At 34.0% G+C, this 25842-nt stretch overlaps 1 protein-coding gene across 3 annotated transcripts; it reads left to right on the top strand.

The window, feature by feature from the left end:
• The first annotated feature begins 3841 nt into the window (after positions 1-3841).
• On the top strand, positions 3842-25842 carry LOC127878067 (uncharacterized). 3 transcript variants are annotated; one of them, XM_052424477.1, is made up of 6 exons: positions 3846-4516; positions 5308-5977; positions 6753-6788; positions 9053-9099; positions 10914-10982; positions 11510-13576. In XM_052424477.1, the coding sequence occupies exons 1-6, from the start codon at positions 4157-4159 to the stop codon at positions 12101-12103; spliced, it is 1776 nt and encodes a 591-aa protein (XP_052280437.1). In that variant the 5' UTR covers positions 3846-4156; the 3' UTR covers positions 12104-13576. The 3 variants fall into 3 exon arrangements, with proteins under 3 accessions (XP_052280439.1, XP_052280437.1, XP_052280438.1); XM_052424478.1 differs by having other exon boundaries at positions 4377-4516; positions 5228-5977; XM_052424479.1 differs by lacking the exons at positions 10914-10982; positions 11510-13576 and adding an exon at positions 25493-25842 and having other exon boundaries at positions 3842-4516.

Below are 25842 nucleotides of genomic sequence, written 5' to 3'. Positions count from 1 at the left end.
TACCATAACCCTCTAACCCCCCATGCGCATTACAATACCATGACTCGCTCGTTGTCGTTGTCCTCTTCGTTGTCGTTGTCCTCTTCCCTTATACAGTAATACTACTATTATACTGTTTAATTAAGATACTTTATTTACAAAAATGATTGGCACATGGATGTTTTGTCAATCATTACCTACTTGTTTGTAATAAAGCCTCATATGGTCTGACAAAACATAACTGTTTGTTGTTCATATATGTTCAGGTATTGAACTCACAACGGCACTTCGTTTAATAATGCATAACAATTTTTACCAATTATCGCACGACAAACTTTCAAGAGAAATGTTGGTAATTGATTGATTTTAACTTTATTAATACTACATTGTAAAAAACAATCTGTATTTATACTGCATAGTATATATAATGTCTTGCATGAAATACCTGATTTTCAAAATCCATTTACATCAGGCGCATATAACATCGATTCGTTTTAAGTTTAGAAAATCTGAGAACAAAAGATATATTCAATAAAACACTGCCTTTAAATATATCTGATGATACAAGAGTATGATACAAGAGTATAAGATCATACAATTATTAGCAACACGAAATGAAACCATCTTGTCCTTACAACACATAACCTGATATAGTGCTAATATAGTGCTGAGCACATGTCCATAGTTAATGCAATATTCTAACTAGCTGTAGTATTTTGGCAATTAAGTTGACCTTGTCAAATCTTCGACCTGACATCGTGACTTTTTCCATAAAGATAACCATTTTTTTCTAAACATGTTTGATTGTACAGAAGAATCACACACAAACTCGGAATAACCACAAATACAAATAAAACTGAAGTAACGGTCGGTGCACATAATTGGCGGTTAAACGGTTTTGATGACCGTTGAACCCTGCCACATTTTCTGCATAGACCTTTCAAGGTGGTGACCAACCAACAAGTAAGTTTATGTTTTGTTTTCATGTATTTCCAGTCTTGCAAAGGCAATTTTGACGTAGCTGAAAAACTAATAATAATAAGAAATCGTTGATATTTTCTCTGAAGTTTCATGATTTCTCTGCTTTATTGAAAATAAAATGCAAGAAGATTGCTCTGAGTGACAATATTAGAAGTCTACAATGCGTTTTTCAACCCGGTTGATGGTATTTGTCTTAGAATATTTTCCTGCAAATTTAGGACACACAATATGCACATAAACCAAAAATTGCATACGCAGTTTGCCCAGTGTTGATTGTCTTTATTGGCGTAGATAGCACCAACACATTGTTAAATTATGTATTCTCTTATTTTAAAAATATACATATTCAATTCATCTATTCATTCGAAAATAAAAAAGTGTTAAATTGAATTCATACATAGAAACAAAAAAGTGACTATTCAGTAGTTTGTTTATCCATAAACACATTAAGTTTAATATGCCTTTTAACGCGATTTCAATGATATTGCATGCCGCCTGCAAACATTTTATATTTAATACGCACTCGACATGAATAATCGACATTGTACCCATTTGCAAAAACACTCTGCATACTGAGCTTACTGCCGTAATTTGATCCGTTGTTTAGATGCACAATGTCTTGATTTACCTTGACGGATAGGTTTTTGCAATAACTTTGTATTATCTAAGAAAACTTAATTTGGCTTTGAAACTGTTGGTATCATTTACAAAGGTATTAATTTGCCAATTGAAAACGTAACTTCTAAGTATGTGCCAGGTTAAGCGTATTTTTTGAGACGGAGAGTCTTGTTTTCTTAGATTCCGGAGATAATCCTAAAACAGATATTAGCATACCTGTATAATGCAGAATGTACAGAACCTGCCTTTAACATCTAATTCATGATGTATTGAAGACGGCGTACTTTAACTGCTATCTGTATTGTGCTATAGAATTAAAATGTTCGATATATTAACATCAATGGTTTCCTGTGGAGTTGAAGACTTGAAGTGGCAATGTCCCGTGTTATATAGTGAACATTATGCGTACTAGTCTATAATGTATAATTACTTACAAACACCTACTCACCAACATGAATTCGTATCGCGGTTTTATAACAATATCTGAGACTATGACAACAACGAAAATGAACAATCGTTAATCATAATAACTGCAGTGGATATCTATTTAATGTGGATTTTCACTTTTTTGTTTTATAATTTGTAATCCGGCGAAAATTAAATCCGAGCAGATAATATTTTTGGTGTAAACTAGCAAAATGATTAATAAATATGTACATATATTCTGTATATTCCACGTTTGATTCTTTTGTAGAATTACAGTGGATATGTTGCAAATGGCATGATACAAAAGCTAAACCCGGTTTTGATAAATGAACTTTTAGAGTTTGTGGAAATAATATAAAAAGTGAAAGCAAAATACGGAACAACAAATTACCCGTTTATTTTATTTTTACTTTGCGAGTACATGAAGCATACATGACACTGAGAAAGATAACAAAATATATGGGACAAACAAATCCGTAACCACCACAACGGCCAACAACCAATACATTCCGAATCAATTTTATCCGCCCACTTCCGCGAAGAGTTCACTTATTTAATTATACTGAAGACTGAAAAACGCAATATGATGTTATGTAGACAGTACGCAATTGACGAAGCAGCGAGGTCCTCTTCAGTTTTACAGCATTAGAGGTACACGAATGAAAGAAGCAGTGTTTCCCATACAAAAGTTAAGTGACGGATACGTGCATTCAAAAGAAATTTGAGATGCGTTTTTTAAACAATTTTTCAAGAGGTTGCTTTAAGCGGGACTTCAAGCAATACAATTAAAACAAATCGTTCAACAAGGATGAAGACCCCGGGGCGGGGGGGGGGGGGGGGGAGGTAACTTCCCAAATTTTAGGGTAGGGGAGTCCCGCTGAGACTTCCGAAATGTGACCCATTTTTATACCGGAACTCTGATAAAGTAGACCCATTTTATACAAGATTTTTTTTTAAAGCATACCCATTTGTATACGATACCATTGAGAAAGTGGACCCATTTCAATACAAGAAGTTTGATAAACTGGACCCATCTAAATACTAGAATTTGATAAAGTGGACACATTTAATACTAGAATTTTAATCTCTTTCATATCAAAACAGTATACTGAATTTGCTATTATATATTTCCCGCTCCTGAAATTTACGTTTTGATAACCATTTAATGACATTTATCATACCCATTTTTAATACTGATAGTTTAAAATATATATGCATTTATATACAAACAAATTTCTGATTTCAATACCCATATCTATACTTAAATGCTCAAAACCATACCCATATCTATACGTTTTGTCGAAAAACACACCCCATAAAATCGGCACACACCTATATACCCGTTTATAGGAAGTTATCCCCCCGGAACCCTAATTAAAAGTTTGAAGACACCCGTGTGTCGATGTATCAATAACTGTTTTTGCATCTATTTAACATAATGATTTATTTTTCCGTGTGTGTATGTGTGTTTTCTAGAGCTGATATTTTTAAGAATAAACAAAAATGTATTCAGATGTTTCAACAACTTGGCTAATAAACGATCTATATTTTAAAACATTTTGCGTTATTATTGTATTTCTTTATGTTTAAGTCGATAATGCGTTTGAAAAAACTGTTTAATACATATTGATAAAATATGTAATACTAAGCGCTGTTTGTTTGCCTCTGATAAAATCGAAAACTGAAATCAAATACTTGTATTTTTATTTGTATAACGCTCGTTTGGTGTAATTTGTTGGCTTATTCCGTCAAACAACTTGTCATTTTTATCTGGCCTAAAGAAACCCGGTTATTTCCATGTTTACTAACAGTGTAAAGACGAGGAAGTTTAAATGATTACATTCACGTGAGGATGAAATCAGACATGCGATTATTTCGTTAATGTTGTCAATCTATCCAATCTTAGTCTAGCGCGACGTTGAGTATTCATCTTGCCAATAGCAGTGTTGACTTTCTTTTTTTAAATCATTAAGTAATCAGAAGTGCAATCGGATGAAAGGTTTCAAGAGCATAACTATGAATAATCAAATCTTCAAATGCAACTTGAAATACATTTTATTAAACATTAAGAACTAATGTAAACTTTAGATTGAAATAAATACAAACTTAATCCTTTGACATGGTAATTATGTGTGGTAGAGGATGAATCAAAATGGCGACAAATACGTATCTGAAGGAAGGGGCTGTCACGGTAACGGAATTAAAGAGCGGTAATCGCAAATTTCCAGTTATTGTGCGAACATTTGCGTCAGATTATGAGGTGCCAAACGAAGAAGACCTGCCTGATGATGATGATATTCTACTTGATAAACTTGAGCACCTTGATATAGCCCGTGTTCGAGTCTTGCCTATCATCGATGAAGATGCAATACGTAAAACTAAAGGAGATGTGTTGCTCAAAGTACGGAAGAAGTTAGAAGGCCAAGAGTTTTGGATTTCTGCCGAGTATGGGGGGAAAGTAAAGATTTTAAACAGATCTCCGCGGCCTAGGCGTTACATCTCTATAACACAGGTTTGTCATTATTATATACGGTGTTAAAGGGACCTGTTCACGGTTTGGTAAATTGAAAAAATTAAAAAAACATTTTTTCAGGTTTGCAGATCTTCGTTTAGTAATGTGAGAAGAAACATTAAAACCGAACATTTAACATGCTCTGAAATATCAGTTAAACGCATCTTTTGATCATTTAAAAACCTAAAAATTATAAATCGTAACCACCGCGAAACAATGGAATAATTTAGAGATGTCTGTTTTTATCGTAATATTTTGTGACACTACCCTTATGGCGTATATTAAGTAGGAATACATGTGAATCTGTATCAGCTCAGATGACCGAGTGGTTTCATCGTTTAGTTTTTACTGAAAGGGTCAGTGGTTAGAGCCAATGGTTTGGATATTTTTTTCTTTCTTAAATTGTTTGTTGATGTTTTATATTTGAGTTGTTTTACTTCCGATATTTACATTTATCAATTTACAGCCTCTAATGACACATTACAAAATATGCCTAAATCTGTGAACATATCCCTTGAATGTGTTATTGTTACCAATTATATGGGCTATTAATGGCAACGGACTGGATAATTGCGGTTATATTTATTATGTTAAACAGGTTATATAAAATGTGTAGGTTTTCTCATAATGTTCTTTGTGCAATACATAACATAATACAGTTTACAGGTGTAACTGAGTTCTGTAAATTTATTATTTTCCTTTTTGTTTAAGGTATTAACCAATGAAGGTGAAGTTCTAAAATACAGACTCATACATTTTTTATGACTTAATATTGCTTTTTTCTTGCGAAGGTTCTGGAGAATCTCCCAAGATTTGTAAAAATTGGCGGTGACATGCAATCCTGTATTAAAGGGCTAAGTCCGGGTTCAGGCAAACTTGTATTGGACAATACAATACTCGAACTACAGGGCGTAATACAAAGTGAATATACCTCGTACAGGTATTTAAAAGGTAAAGTTGGAGATTGTGTGTTCTATTTTCGAGACGACCAGGTTGCTAATATGGTGGAAGTTGATGACCCTGGGTATTACACCCTCCTGGATCTGAAGCAAAAAAGCATTTCATTACCGCAACACATCATGTTTGAGACAATGCTCCCGAGCGACATTGTCTTAAAAGACGATGAGAAAAAACGCGAAGCGTACGCATTGTTTCATGGACCATTAGAATTGCTGCTCTTTATCCGCACATCGCAGATAATAGCATGGAAGAAGATAGGGCTAAATGATAATGCTAGCAACTATCTAGCGATGATTCCAAAATCGTTTTGCGACAGTCTTGAAGTCAGCATCAATGAAATCGCACGTGAAAAAGATAGAAACGAATATCTTGATGCTAACTTTACCGATTATCAAGAAAATGAGTGGATAAGGCAGAGTTTATTCGTGATTCCCACAAAGCGTGACAAAGCATGGACTCTTACATGGCTGAAACGACCAAGTGACTACCTATCTCTTTCAGGTACGTGATGCCGATTGATTATTATCGGCTATACTATATGTTATGCAATACGCATGGGTTTCTTCACAATTAAAACGTTTAATGGGATTGTAACTGTTAACAATACGTTTTGTTGCAAAGGCCAAAATATAGCCAACATGCATGTGTAACAGTTTCTATGATGGCTTTTTTGGAACTAGGTACTGTATAAACATCTATGAAGATAATGTTGTAATTTGCAATTGCCTATATTATTTTTTTCAATAAATAAATTATCTGGCCGATAAAGTAATGAAATTATGTTAGTGCAACAAATAAGTATTTTCGTAAAACTAAATTTGTTTGGAATTTAATTGAAGAGTTTTGGTTTATACATTTTTCAACATTTATTATCGAAATCTGTAAAGATCATACATTTAAATACTTAACTGACCACAACCACTAGAGAGCATATACTATACTCAATTGATTTTCAACAACAACATTATTATCAATCGCAAATACAAATCAAGCAAAACAATTAACAACCGCGTTCAGTCTTAATGTTATTAGTTTTGCAATAACCTGGAAGTTATTTTTAAAACAACAATTTTTTGTCCTGATATCATGTTTCTAAAGTTATTTACAAATACCATGAGTCCCGAATGTCAATTCGATAACATATTCGGACGATAAAAAATCGACTGGATCTCAATCACGTGTTTGCGAAACATGAAGAAATACGCTGAGCATATTTTGTATGCAATAAATGTAGTTTACACACATACACCACACTATTTTTCCGTTTTATTTGCAGATGGTGATATAATGGTGGACCCATATTCAGCATCACGTATGTCAATAATTGCATACTTTCTATATGTATTTTTAAAATGATTTTAAAGTGAAGAAAGAAACTAAACGACAACTTAACGATGACTTGTCAAAGCTATTTGCTACATTTATTAGAGCATGGAAATATATAAGTACAGGTGTTGCGTAGCTATTATGCAAATCAAGGTCATGAAGTTGACTCACTCGAGGCAGGCAAGGGCAAAATGTATATTATAGTAATACTTTTAAATATATTAAACAACAATATTAATGTTTTTGGAAAAGATATACAGAGGCAACATTTCATATTTTATTTGAATGTTTGAAATTGGCCACACATACATGATAGATTCGTGTATCTGTAACAAAAATGAAACTTTTAACCGTGAATGCTTCCTCCTTGAACGCAATAAAAACTAAAGATACAATCCTTAATAGACTAGTGGTTCATCTTGTCTGTCTGAACAATGTTTATTTATAGTTGTTAAACTAAATTGATAAAAACTGTTTGTCACTAAACGCACACTGTCATTTTGAGGGTTAAACAATTCAGCAGCACAAGTTGAATATTTGTATTCCCTTTTGGATATGATCAGATGCGAGCGCAAAAGCGAAGAAAAACATGCTCATTCCGTTTATATTAATAGAACAGTGCCTCCAAATACATTCAACGCTTTATATTGCAAGTCATGAACTCTTAATAAAATAATCTGCCCCACCGTTTGATCTATAATTCTGTATGAGACCGTTAAACACTTAACATGAGTTGTTTAGTTTCCACTCATACACAACAAACCATGGGCATAGTATTTATTTCTGAACCAGTTCCAGTCTGTCAGTTTTATAAACTAAAGACCTATTGTCAACAATCTTAGCCGATCAACCACAGTATCTTATTTCAGCCAATTTAATAAAATAACAGTATGTTTTGATATGTTTTTTTGTAACGATGTTCATGTGAAGCGAATCTGAAGTTATTGCCCGGACAGAAACAATTAAACTCCCGTTTAATGGATCTGTTATACTTATTTATAATTTGAATCGCAATCTATTCAAATAATATCAACCAACTTCGATCGGAAACTGAATTTAACAGTGCTTTTACTGATCAACAACTGATGTTTTGAAAATTGTTTTGACGATAAGCCAAATCTCTTGGGCTGCAAGTAAAGGTGCTAAAATATGAAATGTTGATACTTTTTATATTTTCACGATCACTTATTGACAGTCAATAAGAAAAACACTAACAGACACAGTGATTTACGTCGTTTCAATATAAATGCTGTAAGAAACTTTCATACTGCTTCCATTAACTGCATGTCTATCATGTAACTTTTTTTTATCATTCTATATATAAAAACTAACAACTACTGGAACGTTAGCAAAACAAAAAGAAGTTAGAACGCCTATCATGTAATAATCCCATATCCATTAAATACAATTATCGTTGTGTGTCCTTACCACGACTTCTGCAAATGTGTTCTTCAAACATTCACTTATCGACGACACAAAATGGCAGAGCATACAGTTGTTCAACTAGATCATCCATTCTTGCTCTAAATGATTAGACGTCCATCGTCAACAATCTTGGGCAAAAATCTTAGACGACCAACCATAATCACTAATCACATAAACGTTACAATTGTTTTTAATTATGTCATATTTATTTTATATTTTTTACTTTTTCAGTTACATGCGCTTCATTATTTTTATTTGCTCCATACCACAAATCCCATGTTCATACAATGAAACCATTCGGGCGATATTTCGTAGTCAGCAGTGGCCACTGAGCGCAATAAATCTGCAATTGTTTATACCGTGCGGGTCAGAATCTACATTTCTTATGCGATAAGAAATACTATTTTATTTCATTTAACAATTTTGAGGTGCTTACAATCTCACGAATATCGTATCCATTTTTGCGACCTTAATGGTAATTACATTAAAAGTAGAATATTGTATTGCTACGTAATTTGCATTGTGTTAATATGATGACAAAAAAACTAAAATGTTTTGTGAAGATATGTGAGGTTTGGATTGAAAACCGATTTGATACCCAATGTTTGTCTTAAACCGTTTCAAGGCGGTAACCCCATTTTTTGTTAAGTGTAATTTTGTGTAAGGTGTTGTTTTGTTAAGTGATAGAGATTTGTAATCGGATTATTTCAATGAATAGAACACCACGTGCAAATATAAGGTTTCCATATGTTAATTGTGCAGCTGTTTCATCTTTAGATTTAGAATTGTCACAATAGCTTTATGTATATTTGGTTTATGTTACAGCAAAAAATGCAAACGACTACAGAAGCAGCGCCGTTACATCAAACCCGGTAAACCGATTACATAAACTTTTGTTAAAAGTGGAATTTCTCAATACATACACTAATAATAAATCGGTTAAGAGTAATGCGGTACAGTTTATTTTTACGTTTAGTAGTAGGTATATATGTAGTGTACTGTAGTATGGTGTAATTTAATGTAACATATAATAAACGTCATGCGATCATGGGTGTCATGCGCATTCGCGCAGACTAGTCGGGAGATATGCTGTCCGCAACAAAGTGACGCATGCGAAGCCGCTTGCCAGACGTTGCGGATGCACAGCATGGTAACGAGCTACGCTTGATGGCATTACACCCAATTTCGCATGATGGCGGTAATTTTGTCGTGTTGTGTATGTACAAACTGTTTGTATTGAGTGAAGAATGCTAAAAGAAATATGTAACCCCCCCCCAACAAAATATAGAACAACAATAAAAAACCAGAAATAAAAAAAAAACGGTTAATTGTGGTATTGAAGACTCAATATAAATTATGAAACAGTCGGATAATTGTATTGTCTTTTAGCAACTGTGTGCTCGTGGGGAGATTTTAGGATACCGTGATATTATCCTATATTAACCAAACTTCACGTCAATAATTCTAGAGAGACCCTGTTTCAAAGTTCCAACACATTTACTGTTGCCAACTTTGTTGACAATTTTGACAGGTATCGAAAATACATTACGATATACAATAACACTTTTCTTGCTGATTGCTAAATTGATCTGCAGTTGTTAAAACACTATATGACACTGATGCATGTAACAATTCGACATGATTGATGGCAGTCAGTTCGTCAAAAATCAGATATCGAATCAGAAACAGATACAAAGTTTTGTCATAATGGTCTCCGTTGTTTCCTTTTGGTTTGGACACCATATTAACGCTTTAGAAAATTGCTCTTTATTGCTGTTTTTATTTTTGTTTTGAATACAAACTTTAATGTATCACAATCAAAATCATCCTCATTTAATATATGTTTTTGAGCCTGTTGAAATAAAAAGGCTGTTATATAAACTTATATAACAGTTTTTGTTATATATGATTCAATTTTACAACAGATAAAACCTTTATCTATCCTATCAACAATTAGATATTTGGGAATATTACTGTCTTGATGTACGTTAAAAGTCCGGATAATTGAGTACTCGGAATTTTCAAATGCCTAATATTTGCAGTACTGTATATGGAACATACATAATACAGAATATACTGTCAAAATATCCGCTATAACTACAAGGTCAAACGATTTGGTGTTCGATTCAAAGTAATATGTTTGTTATGAACGTATTTTTTAATTGTGTCCCTGTGGGTCAAAATTCCATCTTATATGCTACTTGCTTCCTTAATTAACTCACCTGAGCATAAAGTTCTTACAAAGTAAATAGCTTCTAACATCTTTTACGAAACCGGTATTTGGTGTTTAATAGTGCATAGTTTTCCGTTTCTAAGTTGGTTCAAATCATGCCCTGGGGACAAAACTTATCACGCCCCGTGTGTCACATGATTTTACCAGATTTCTATAGTAAATACCTTTACAAATCTTATTCACCGAAACCGAACTGGTAAGATGTCTATTTTGTGTGCATTATAGTATAGCGGTCATCTACTTATTTTGCACAAATCATGCACCTTGAGTCAAAATTGGCCTAACCATAGAGGTAACTTTTTTTTTATATACTTTAATAGTAAAGAATGCAATTTTTCCAATACTTTTTCTGACCATATCAAATTTGCACATGTCTCGGGTGAGCGAGCTAGGGCTTTCAGGTCCTCTAATTGAAATAAGGGACATGAACCTAAGTATTGTCTTTTTAACTAGGTACAAACTTCAGTCCGCCCTGAGCGTCAAATTCCCAAACCTGCTGTGAAACCTCCAACATTTCCAAAGGTAGGTTTTAAGTTTTATACACCTTATTTTGTTGAAATTCAAAACATGGTTGAGTACACATTCACAAAGCTACTCGAGATTAAATAAATAGCAAAACATGCACAAATTAGAGATGACAATCACTGGTATTATGATAAAATATACGACACACCCGGGCACGTATTCACCAAACAATTCCTAGACTTAAGTCTAAGAATAAAGAAAATTCTTTTTATAAGAATATTCAAGAATGTCTTTAATTTTGAGTCAAACTCTGCAGTAAACATCTCTATCTATATTATTCTTCATATAGAACATTTTATTAATGACATAATCACCAGTGGAGGCCTGTATATATTCAAACACTGGACACATTTTTCTTGGTTTTAAGTCTATTCTTTATTCTTTAGTCTAAGAATCGGTTGGTGCATACGGGCCCTGGACTGATTATGTAACAGTTTTGGTGTCATATAACAGTTATTTAAAAAGATTTAAAAAATGATTATACAAATTTCATTTTATACGTTTTATTACTTTTTCATAATAAGGAAGCAGGATGGGTTGAAAAATGTACCGCAAAGGCAAGACTGGGCTTCGATAAAATCCATAAAGAAATGCTTTATGCTTTGGGAGGCACGAAAAAACGAATGACCCATGTCTTTAGAAAAAGATTAGATACGGACCATATCACCGACACAGATGCAGATTGGTGTGGTAAGTCGATTTCCCAACAGCCCTGTACAACGCCATCCAAGGGAAACGTTCCGAATTCTCCACAACGAAGGCATTTACCTCCAGAACGACCACTTCCGCTTACACCAACAGAACAGGCAAATAATACGCATACTGGGTTCGAAGTGGACGAAGACTCAAAACCACCATATGGGTTAATACACACAGCTGGCAATTGGCAACTCAAAGAAAACTTTTACAGTTTTACTGCCTTCGAGGTACACGAGTGTATGAAGCAATGTTTTCCAGACAACCCGAAAGTGGCTGAAATGTGCTTGCAAGAGAAATTGGACGGTCATTTCTTTCGGGATTGTTGTCTGGGGAAATTTTGTCAAGCGGTTGGTCTTGGAGATCTTCAGGAAATGAAACTGACACAAATAGTGCAACAAGGATGGAGACCCAAATTTTGAAATGGATACGAATGTGATGTTAAAATGAATGTTATCATTCAGATTAATTTCAAATTATTTCATAAAAATAACTGTTAATAAAAAACAGTGTAATAATAACAACGAAGAAATATAAGTGACTGCTTTTGTTTGTTTTTGCTATTATTTGTTGACTGAAATGTTAAGTGTCAATTATTTGAAGATCGTTTATACTTTAATTTTAATCGTATGTTTGTTTGATCGTTTATTATAAAATAGCCGCAATATTATTATCCCTGCATTTATTCTGCATTTGAATGCATATGAAATTTACTTGTTCATGGTCAGGTTTCTTATCTAACCTCTCCCCTCAAAACACGGTTAAAATCCATCGTTTTAAACCGCCAAATATTTTGTTAAAACAATCGCCAAATGTCATGTTTTTAGTTTACTTTTAAAATTTATTTCAACAAAAAATATAATTATTAACATTATATATTTATCACATCCTATATCTTGAGTGCAATTCTGTTAGTTTCTTTAAAATTATATAGTTAAAAACAAAAGAATATGAGCTTTTAATGTTTTTAAATCAGAAGTTTGACTGCAGTAGTTCAGTTTTGCTGCTATTGACAAAGGTTCATTTCAGTGAAAATATCTCACTTTCTCACTTTATGTAGATCGCTTTCGCATATATAGCATAGTGCCAAAACTTATCATTAACAAGTGTAACGTTTAATTAATTCCCATAATATTTCTATGATAGTGCCATTCGCTACTTATATATATATAATGGCATTCTCTAAACTGAAGACCGTACAAATTAGGCTGAATCATTATTGTGTGGCCTCAGTTGACTTCGGTTTCTCAATAACGAATGCTAAATGAGAGGATAAAGTGATTGATGGGGAACGGACTTGAAAATGTAAACTGGTATACTGATATGACAGACACGTTGTAATTACTTGATGATTAATATATTCTCTTGATTTAATGAAGGATAAGTCAATTTTACTCTATGGTTTTTATGTGTTAAATATCAGTGTTTATGTCTTTTGTCTTCTATGTATCCATTTTCATCTGTGAAGAGTTCCGTCCCTTGACGTGTTTGTGTCATGACATACATGTCATACATGTTTGTCCAGAGTGAAAGAGAGGCATTCAATCAACAATATTTGTATTGTTCAAAATTTTAAAACCAGTGTTAGAGTTTGAAAATACTAAACATACTGCCCTTTTCCTTTGGATTGCCTAAAGGCAAACTTCATTTTCTTATATATAGTTCAAGATTTTTTTGAATTATTACTCTACATTCGTCCAAACTGGTGATTTTGAAAGTATTGTATTGGCATTTCTTCTGCAATGCCAATTATATTTTTATTTCATGAATAAATGTTTTCGAGTATTTTGAAATATAATGTTTGTGGTCGGAATGTTCTGGTATGTTCTATTTCTATGTTATGTTATATATAACGTCAATATAAATCACAAATAACAAATGTCTTAAACATTCAAGTCTGGTGAGTTATGAAAATCATTTTGAAAGTGTTCATTTTGCAAAACTGTGAACACGTGTTAATATTGATTATTTACGTGTTACGCAAAGTCTGCTACCTTTAAATGTCAGGAAACATCCGGCATGCGAGTTGCTATGGTGGGTTTCATTAACGTTCGTCACCATTGGCGTAAGCCTTTAGGATTACAGCGTTTCACATGATTAATACGATTATTCCTGCTATCGATACGATTGTTATTAACTGAGTGTCAACAATTAGATCTAAATTTCCACAACGACAAGGCGGTATGTTACGGCTATATAGATATGTGTATTTTCATTGATATGGCTAATATATATATAACTGCGTCTCCAGATGTGCTTTGTATTGACAATATAACATACTGCAAAAGTTCCACAACACCATTTCGCACTGGACAGCAATCGTAACCGTAGTCATAACTTGCTTTATAAGAAATGGTCGGGATAAAGTCGCACAATCAAATACTTATTGTATCTGGCAAATAATTCCAATCACTCATTGCACTGTAATAAATGGTAACATTTCCTTTACCATAGCATTTGGGCACTCTAAAATTGTATGTATTAACATTTGAACGATACTACGATTCCATCGGGATTCCAAAAGGTTCCTCAATATAAAAAGGTAAGACCGTACATATTGGATGTTCATTTTTTACATACTGTACTGCTTGTTTTACTGCTAGCTATAAAGCGAACAGCAAAACTTTTAAATTCTATTTACGAAAAGTCGATAATGCAATTCTGTCTGCGTACGTCACCTATTAAAGTGCTGATACAAGACAAACGAAACATGACTATAGTGTTCCTACAGCAATGTTAAATTAACGCGACAATTACATGTGAGGTGTCATTTGCGAATATGAAGGCCCCTTGTGCTCTGCGTTATGCCGTTTTAAATGAGTACTCTTAAGCATAATCGATAGTGATAATAAGCACCACGCACTTGCGTGTGTACGTAAACATTCGATTTTTGGACCAGTTGGATGCACATGTGACCACCACACCCCCACACCCGCTACAACACACACACCAATTGCTCTTCAATGGTACTTGTATTGGGTAAATGATACTGGTCAAAAAATTATTCGTGTTTTTGTAAAACTTTCCTTTGTATTGAATAAACATTGCATACTGATAGTGACACGTACCCTCTGTGCCGCCAGGTGAAGACAGACCTGAATCTATGTATGAATGTGTTTCATGCATATACCTTTGTTAGATAAGTTTATCTACATCTTTTGAACAGTTTGAAGCATTGTGTTTTCATTTTTATCTGTCGTGGGGCAATCGTATTAAGAATATGTGTTCTGTTTTAAAGTGCAACAGTTGCACACAGTTATGTTGAAAACAAAACTAAGAAACTCAAAATCAACCATTTTTAATAAAGTTAAAATCAAGCAACGTAGTTCATAAGGTTTTCAACACCATTTGTTTATGTTTTATTTTAGCAATGTTGATCTTCATAAAAGTAAGCGAGTGTAGTCATATATCAGGACCACACGATGGGCTCCTTTATAGTATTGAAAATCCACATTCTAGCTTAAATAAACTTCATTTTCCAACATACCTCACCTTTAATCCAAAATTTTACACTGCATAAAAACGTGCTTTAATTCTCATTAAAAATTACTTTCGGCTCAAAATGTTCATTCTCTGTAAGTGACCCATCACTTTATCAAGACAAATTTGAGTAAAGCTATCAAGCTACATTAGAGCTTGGTACATTCGCTGCGCATCCGGGCGGACTTAGTTCATCCCAGATCGGTGCTGGTTTGTTTAGATCTTTGTCACCTTACTTAACAGGTTTCTTCAGTGTAATCTATTCCCAATTTGACCTTGCGAAGTTCAATTATCAGCAGATTGAAGTTATATCGTTCAAATTTTAATTATTTTTTTAAGTAAAATAGTAATTGATACTGGTTCACATCCCGAGTCTTCGCACAATACAGCTTCAGAGTCCGAATTCGCACAAACGTAAACGCGCACAAATGCACACAAATGCACACAAACGCGCGAGATACACATAAACGCCGCAGACTTACGCATGCACATACATACGCACAGGGGCGAATGCGCGCAAGCAGTATCCTCAAATGTCTATTGGTTCCCTGTACTATGACAACGCAGTTCATGAAAAAAAGATCTACGAGGTCTTAAACTGCCCCCTACATCAGTACTACAAAAGTCGAAAGCACTAGTATTCTGAATAAACAATTCAGCAAGCAATCAAAATCTTTGCACTTACTTGTCAATTACATGCAAGAAGACACTTCATGAAGGGACTGAAATGAACATTAGGAAGCATCAACGATAACTTGTTTGTACAGCCAAAGCAGACCAAAAGTTGTAATTTAGCAGAATTTATATGCAAGTTATATACACAATACTATCATTAAGATGTATGCATTTACTGGCGGAGAAAATGCTTAGAACATTCCACAGCCTAAATGGCTTCTGATGGCGCCTCCGGTACAAAGAAAGAGGATGATTGTTGAGGCACGTCTCTGTTGCTGATTGTCTGCTGTCTTTGACCATGCCTAACTAGTTGATAATGCACAGCAGGTTGATTATACATCATCGGTTGACCATGCTAAGCGGCCTGAGTATGCGTAATTGGCTGGCCATGCATAAGTGGCATATAGCCGTGGTAACCAGGCACAGCACTTACAAACGCCATGCCTGTAAATTGGAGATTTGTCACGACAAATAAAAGAAAAACATAATTTATATTTAGCACTATGAAAATAAAGAATGAACATAATATACGTGTCTTGCGTTCTTATCATCATCATATATCCAACGCATAGCAATGACCGTTTTATTCCATCAGTTAATTGAATATTTGCGTTCGAGGATAAGGCACATTTTGTAAGAAAATACACATACCAGGAGCTGATTGTGCATGCTGTCGACAACATTTCTTGGTACAAATGCAAATAAGACCCACAAAAATACAGAGCAGACTAGTTATGCTGAATGAGAGGGCTATGATGCCAATCAAAAGGGCCCCAGAGTCACTGTTACAGCAACTGTTATACCGCACATGTAAACATTGTACCCATGGTAATATCATGCATAATCAGTAATCTGTAAAACAATAACAACAAACATAGCTTTAGTAAATAGTCTTATTACCATACTTAAAAAACAAATTAACTGATTGACTCACTTATTCAGATTTAGTAAAATGACACAATCCCATATCTAGCTGTAAAGAAAATCTAAATGAAAATACACACATATACGTTGAGGTTTTCAGACCAGATTTGATAAACGACGTCAGTTATGCTGGTATTGTTTTTACATTTATACATTTTTCTATTTGATTGTATTTTGAAGTACTTAAGCATTTTTTTAAATTAAACTTGCCCTTAAACTAATTTGAACCCCAAATGCATTTACCGTTCCAATGTGGTTACTCAAGCTTAAGTCATGTTTATATTACTTTTTGTGTTTTATGTTGTGTCTTCTTACGTGTTACTAATTACATAAAATACAAGTAATCAAAGAGAAAAGTAAATCGATTTCATTTAAATATGATCACCAAATAGTTTTTAACACCGGTATAGGAATTTGTGTAATTGGAATAAGATCCTTAACTGTTGTAAGATCCTTGTCTAGACACTGAAAGAGAGCTCATGAACAAAGTATCCAGTATTGTCATGTTGTTCGATAAGTATGCTACAATTGTTTAAGAATGATTTTATCCATTATCTTAAAACCGCACGAAAAATCGTATATGACAAGTTTTGGGTATTCAAATATATATGTTTTGTAATTTTGACTAACCTCTTTCTATTTTTAAATTTAACACAACGTATTGCGATATAACTTACCTTATTGCATCCTATAAATATGCACGCAGTATCAAAATGCTTCATGTTAGCATAATGAACTTCGGACAGAATGTCTTATAATCGGATAACAGTTCCTTAAGGGACATGTTCACAGAGTTTCATATTTTTGAAAAATATAATTACATTAAAAAATCACTGAACTGAAAAATTTGGAAAAGTTTAAAATAGTTATAGTCTCAGAGAAAAATATGTACCTGCACAGGATATCGAATCCAAAAACACTAAATCCAAACGCTTACCAGCTTCCATCAAACTACAAAGTTTGTAATTAAAACCCTTTGTTGGTAATACATGATTTTGCACAATTATCGATGATGATTTAGAGAATATGTTGCTTATACAGAGTACATCTTAAAAGTCGGATCTGCGTCATCAAGTTACATTGCACTATTATTGCGAAACAAAAAGTCATGCTTAACTTTAAAGTTAGGCTTTTCATTTACCGTTTCAATGCTGTGAATACAGTTTTAATAATGTGTTCTTTTGTCGAGTGTTATGATAAGGAACAATTTCACTTGTCATTCACAAAGACCTCGCAGTGATGATTCACTTAAGCCCCCGTTGATGCAACAAACAATCATCTTACAGAAGCTATATTATCGCGACTTTTCTGAAGGGATATTATATATGAACAAGTATCCTCAGGGATGTCTACCTGTCCTATTTAACCTTTTCCTTGAAAAAAAAATCAGGAGACCCTTCATGATCCTCAAACCTCTATATATTGTTGTATTTTGTGAACCATTTATCAGAAAAAAGCATCGGCAGCAAAAAGTGCCTCTTTTATATCATATATTTCTAACTTTGAAACCAATTATAGTTTTAGCTAATGAATTCCCATACAACTAATTAAACAATGCGGTGAACATGGAAAGCATTGTCGAATACCTCTTTTATGCGGATTATTTGGAGAAGTATCGCTTTTCTGAAGAACAGTAGTTTCAATTACCATTAAAAAATAGTACCCAATTAATAATATCGTCCAAACAATTAGAAAATATAGGTGTAGTCTAGATGGTCGAAGCTTTATTTAATTCAGAAAATAACATTAGGTCCGACTTGGTGTGTTAATTGATTGTATCATTGCTTCGAGTAATCGAACAATTTATCGAAAATTTAAACCTTTCATTTAGCCACATTGTACTTTGCTTATTATCTTTTAAAGGCTTTTGATTCTGTTTGCAATCATACCAATTATTTCTATTCGATCCATTGGCGCACCCGACAACTATTTCGTTAAAAAATAACATCGTTCAGCCATTGTGAAATATACATTTTTTTGTGATCATAACGGTCAAAGGTTGTCAAATAAAATTTGTAATCCATTATTGGATTATAAATCATTATTATTCAAAGTATATTATTTTAAACAATGTTTAAAGTAACGCATTAATATACGCCACACTTTACCACAAGAGTTGATTTCCGTTTGAAAATAATTTCTATAAACACAAAAATCCATACAAGCGAAAAGTGTCGTCATTTATTATCCTGTGCGGAATGCACAGTCTAATATTTGACGACACTTTCCCAGACAGATGCTCATTTATTTTGATGTGGAACAAAGTTATGTACACTATCACGCGTTAAAACGTTCAGTTATTCAAAAAAGGTCAGTTTGAAAATGTGGCCGATTTATCAAATAGCTAGTATTGAAATTGGTTAGATAACATACAACACGAGGCATTGAAATACGTTGATTAAAATATATTTAACATGTCTCAATGATATTCGTGATAAAGAAAATGTACTTCCGCGTTTGTGTCATAGGCTTTGCTCTTAGCGAGGCCGCTTTATTTGATGTGTCGTTTGGAAGGCATTTGATGGTGATGATCAAATTAAACTTTAAGATCGAAGAAAACTTCAACGTTTCTACATCGTCAATAGTGTAACCTAGTATTTAAATAATATAACATGTTTGAATGTTTTATCCTTAAACAATTGACTAATCACGGTTTCAAAACATTTAGGTGCACACATGTCTGGTATAAAATTATGTTGCGAAACAATATAAAACAAACAAAAAAACGGCTGAAAAATGTGCAAAATCATCAATATAAATGCGCGTGATGGGAGTGAAGATAAAACATTGCGTTCATATTGTCCAGTTTGAATTGTCTCTCCGCATGAGTGTATTAAATTGAGGTTCTTTTCGGACTTGTGTAGTGCTGAACGTTAAAATATATTGATAATAAATATTTGGGGGCCACGTATCTCAAAAACGACACTTTCTGCTTGTTGGAATTTTTGTTTTAAGGAATTTCTTCCAAACGAAAATCTAGTTAAAGCGAACAGTGTCGTCCCTGATTAGTCTGTACATGACGCACATGCTGATCTGCGACGACACTTTACGCAAATGCATTATGTACCGTTTTCCCATAGCGGGACCTACGTGCATCTATAATTGTAATTTCCTGCAGTCACGTCTTTGTCCAATGTCTGCAATACTTACTATACGATTGGACAAATGTTTACACATCTGACTGCGTCAAATCGACGCTTGTATAATTTCATATATAAGGGTAGTTTTACCATCGTATTTCGTATTTGTGATGATTATCATTGATTTTACTTTTTCTGAGAATTAACGATTCATTTGTTGTTGGTGCTGGTGGTGTTGTTGTTGTTGTTTTTTGTTGGTGGGGGGGGGAGTTCACCTAATAACAAAGCTTAAAACCACACGTGAACTGGTTTTTAATATAACACAATATATCTAAAACCAGTTGAATTCATTCAAAAAATATTCACAGGTCGCCGTTGCATAATTGATACGGTGTCCGCCTAGCGATCGGGAGTTCCTGTGTTCAATCCCCAAAATGTGAGCGTTCTTTAAATCTCTCTTAAAAAGACCACGAACTGGTTCTAGACCCAGGAAACGGACTCGAGAGTGTGTAAAATAATCTTTAAGCTTTTGATGCTATCGAGCTGAAATAAATATTTTTAAATTAATATCTTGTTTTGAGCTCAATCAGACGTGTATAAGCACTGATATTGTGTGAAATTTAATAACATCAAAATGCCTGAACCATTAAAATTGTACGAATCAGTCCTATTGACAAGGTCAAAATTAAATATAATGTCGAATATTAATAAACAACAAGGTGGCTTCCAAGACGGATTACTCTGCCTAATGACTTCCTTCATTTTGCGTGAATCTGATAATTTTGCACGAAAGTCCAACTCCAAGCTATATGCATGCTTTATGGATGGCAGAAAGGCCTTCGACACCGTTTGGCACCGCGGGATGCTCTACAAGCTGTATATAGAAACAGACACTGACAGCACATGCTTTCTTGCATTCTGTACTATATACACGAACATGTCTAGCTGTATCCGGTATCAGGGGAATCACTCAGAGTGGTTCGACGTCCTTCAGGGCACGAGGCAAGGTGAACGCAGCTCCCCGTTGCTCTACTTACTCTACATCAACGGGCTTATCAGTACCTTAGAGAAATCTTGGGCTGGTTTTTGTGTGTACGATATTCGGGTCAGCTCACCTACAGTCGCCGACGACATGCTGTTGCTGTCATACTCTGTTCATGGATTAAATGCAATGCTGGAAATCTGTAGCAACTACTCAAAACAGTGGCAGTACCAATATTACTCGAGCAAATGTGCAGTCGTTGTTTTTAATGAACGCTTGAAGGGAGAGACAAACCGAATTTTCAAACTCGGTACTCACACAATCAAAAAAGCATCTTCCTACGTTCACCTCGGTTTGAAGTGCGACCCGTTTCTACGTGCTGCAGGAATGGCTGATGGCGCGTGCAACAAGCTTCGAGGGACATAACTGAGTATCGTTAATAGTGGAATATCTTCCCTTGCACTCAATCCATCAACATCTATAAAAGTTTATAAATCTGTTTTGATACCTAAAGCATTATATGGCTGTGAACTGTGGACTTTAATAAGTGCAGAGGACATAATTAAGCTAGAACGCTCTCATAGGTTTTGCCTAAAACACATACAGGGTCTGCCAAGAAACATTGCAACTAACTTTACTTTATGTGCTATCCATGCCGTGCCTATGGAGACAATAGTTGATTACAGAAAGCTGGTTTTTATAGGACAACTCTGTAACCTGCCAAATACATACATGGCCAAACATTTGTTTAACAGCAGACTCTTGTATTATGAAAACTTTGACAAACAACGCCATGGTTTTATTCCTGACATACGTGCGATATTATGCAAGTACGAACTACACCACATTCTGGATCAATACAGTGCAGAAGGCCTGTTCCCGGTGAAAAGTTTGTGGAAAAGCATGCTCCGCCGACATGTTACACAAAAAAGGAATGTAAATCTGTTTCAAGAGTGTTTAGAGAAGTACCCCTTTCTTGGCTCAACAATATTACGGTCTGACGGAGTGTGTGGTTTATGGACTATCGCCAGAAATAATCCTGAACTCTCCTCTCTATGTATTAAGACAATGCGAGTAATTGGGCGACTTACTATGCCCGCGTATATAAATACATGTGCACTTTGTAATGGAGTGAATTTGAATATATTGCACCATCGTATTCTGCTCTGTAATATGAATTCTAACATTCGTGAACAGTTATGGAATACCATAATAGACACAAACGGACTAAGTGCTTTCAACCTGATGTGTCGCTCTAGTCTTTCTGAGCAGTGCAATTATATACTCCGGATGTTTCTTAATATAAACTATAACAACCTTAATCATACAAAACTTTTATCACTAGTCTGCAAAATGTTTTTACAGTAGGGGACTCACTAAATGATTACATTGCGATTACATTAACTTATATATAGTATATACAGTACATTTAAATAGTTTTTTTTTCAGCCAGGAATCGCCTGTCTAGCAATTTCTTGTTTCGGTGCTAGGCTACAGATATCCTGGGGATATCTCTAACTTTATATAATGAATGTGATATCACGATACTCATAGCTCCCTGTCTAAAATTTCGCTTTTGCCTCCTGGATGGGACAACTTGGAGACTCTTCTACGTAACATAACACAGTTTTACTAAATAATATTGGTTATAAAGTTCTCTTTTTTGCTGATGTTGATATTAACATCCATATATATCGTTTATGTTTGTATCTATCTAACCATTGTTTACATATAGTTATATTGTGTTTTGATCTTCGTGTCTTGTATATGGAGGAATAAAGGTATATATAGATATGTTAAACGATATATAATGGTATTGTACACTTATTTTGATGTGCTTTATCCGAATAACTAGTACCTTTTTATCCATACTACCACACGACGCTTTCTTGTTGACACAAAGTTTTATTGAAAAAAATAACGTAAGTAAACAATTATCTGGGTTGGGACAGATAACCTTATCCAAAAGGATCGTAAATCTTACAATTAAAAAAGGTGTAATGTTCTCTTTGTGAGCTGTTCAATGACATTCCTGACATACGGACAGAAATAACTGACTAAAGTGATTCAATCGGTCACTTAACAGCACAGACGAATGACCTTTATTACTGACATACAGATAACAGGAACGTAGAAACAATATTAAGGAGCTTACGCCAAAGCTGTTGTTTCAAGAATATTCAATTTCACACGTTTTAACATCGATATATTAAACGTATTTAGTTAATTATTCGTATACCACGAAAACGTTGTTTGCTTACTAAATTCCATTTACAAATGCTGAAATTAGCTTAGTTTTCTGGACACATTTTAATTTATCACAGATTAATTATTCAATAAGAAATATGTGTCCGTAAACGACGTCTACATGTTATAATACGATCAACAAGAGAATTTATTTTAATTTCTTCTGTAAAAGAAATCATCAAAGTGAATGATCCTACATAACCGACGGCCATAATTAACAGTGCGATCAGTTTTACGCTTGTGGAAAAATATTATAGAAGTGAACGTTTTTAACAGGTACTATAGAGGTGGATAATCGTTCAATGTTTGCAAAACGAGTATTCGTCACTAGGATTATAATTAGAAAATACATTTTGAAAAATTGACGATTTGAATGAAACGTTTAATATTGGAAGTGTCAAATAAACTATAAGGAAAAAGAAAAGCACTTTGCATTGAACATGTAATATTTCATTAAGAAAGCTGTCTTGATCCTTTAATTTGGTTGGTGAAAATATTTTACATCTACAGGCTAGTAAATATATATATATATTCCGAAACACGTGCCGACTATTTCCAAAATGGCACATGCACTGGTTATAAAGTTAGTGGTATTGGCTGTAGTTTGTACAAAGGCAGTGCCTTCAATGGCGGCAAAACGAACATTCAAATTTACGAAAGGAGACCTGCCTGCCCGTCTTTATGAGAAAGACATCGGGTCGACCATTGAAGAGCTACAGACGAAAAACAACTTGTGCCATAATGTGCGCACAAATTAGTTGTAGTGGATTTCTTTTCAAGCATTCTGGTAAGTGTGATCAAACTATGCCCGTCAGCATGCATTTTTAGAATTTTTATGGAAAACAAAAATCAATTATTTTGTCTATTTTTATTATTGTTTGTTTAAGTCATATTGCCCATGTGGTATTAAACACAACGAGTTGAGATTCCACAATGATTTTGACAAGTACAGTTTGCATACAGTTTTTGATATGTCTCGTTCGTGGTAACATCTGTATCGTTAACATAAAAATTAAAAAGAATTTCGTTTTAAGTTAAGATAAAACCAGCGATGTACTTTAAACCTCTTAGTTTATTATATCCTAACCATTTACATATCTATAAAGTAAATATTTCAGATGTGTCCGTCACTACTGTGGCGACTATAGAGTTTAATTATTGCATTTATATTTAATGTTTATAATTACCGACGCAGTACTGCTGCAACACTTCGGAAATCTGGCAATACACGGGAAACGTTTCGGTGACTAACTTTTTCAGAAGTGTAACCTCTTCAAGTGCTTTGGCTCTAACAGTAGCTTCTCATTGAAGTGTGTTTTGCATTGTTTGAAAAGAATTTGATGCCAAAAATCAAACTCCTTGCAGCGATAACCTCACCATGGCTACTGGTGGTAAACACTGCCATCACAAGAAAATCTTTGCATAGCTGTAAGGATTTTATTTTTGTCTAAGTATTATATGCATAATGAAAGGTCTTATCATGTTCTTTTATATTTTGACAATGGCGTCGATGGTGTGCGCGGAGGTTTGACAAAATATCCCACCTGTTCATATACTTAGTGTTAAAGTATGTGACATTTAAACTATTTGGTGATGTTTGAAAACATTTTGATTACAATAAAATGTTACTTCGTCCAAAATTGTATCGCTAACCGTTAGTATTGCGTTAAAATACAAGCATGCTAAGTAATGTATGAAAACAAAATATTACAGCATGTGTTGTTTAAACATGCAACGTGATAAGTTCTTAAAACAAAGCCTTAAAGAAGCTCATAACTAACCATAGGTAATGATTAGAAATTTCAACACGTTTGTGGCTTAAACATTGACGATTTTCAATTGCAAAAGCATCCTCTAAATAACTGCTGGTTCTAACAATTTGTATTGCTATAAACTGCAACAGTATATAAAGTGAGGTATATAACGATGTCATACTTAAATAAGAAGAATGGGGTTTCCGAGGTCCCGCTTTGCATTGACCGTTTAAGGTCTGTTATGGTTTATTATGCGTAAAACCATAGAAATTATGTTTGTTTTTAGCACTAGAATAGGTCTATTAGATTAATAGAAAGTAATACAAATCGGGAAAAAACACTCGATAATTTTATATTAAAGCAAAGTAAATATTACGAAAATCACAATACTACGTTCTAGAATAGAAATATTTCAGTCTAGTTTGAGTAACCGGAAAAAGTGTTTTGCGAGTAACTATCAGCGTGTGCGTAACATTCTTCCATATCGTTGTTTAATATATGTTTTATAAACAAAGTGGCCCTACTGCTGTTTCAGGAGAAAATACATGTTTTCAAAGCATGTATTAATTGATTTATGGCAAGGAACTATTTTCTAAACAATCTGATCTTAACCAATGTTACTAGATACGTCCAACACTTATTCATTGGTGTATGTCGAATGTTTTTCAGACAACTGCAGACTCTACAACACGACTGCCAACCCGAGGTAATATGTTGAGGGATACAGTTATTACAAAACTTGAAGAACTACAGACACAGTTGAAACACTTGTATGCTGCGTAGCAGACATTTAGAGCAGTTGTATTTACTTATTTGACTAAAGCGGAATTATTTTAGGAAACTTGGTATAAGATTACTTCACAATCTAACATAAAAAGTACAACATAAAAGAACCGTGTTTTCCGAGAGAAGTTATATCAGAAATAGCAGCAATTATGTTATATAATACCTAAATAGAAGCATAACTGTTGAAATATTTGAAGGGGTCTTTTCGTGTTTTGCTAAAGTGACAAAATTAA

The sequence above is a fragment of the Dreissena polymorpha genome, chromosome 4 (genome assembly GCF_020536995.1).
Source record: "Dreissena polymorpha isolate Duluth1 chromosome 4, UMN_Dpol_1.0, whole genome shotgun sequence".
Classification (NCBI taxonomy): Eukaryota; Metazoa; Mollusca; class Bivalvia; order Myida; family Dreissenidae; genus Dreissena; species Dreissena polymorpha.
This window is presented reverse-complemented; position numbering and strand designations above follow the sequence as displayed.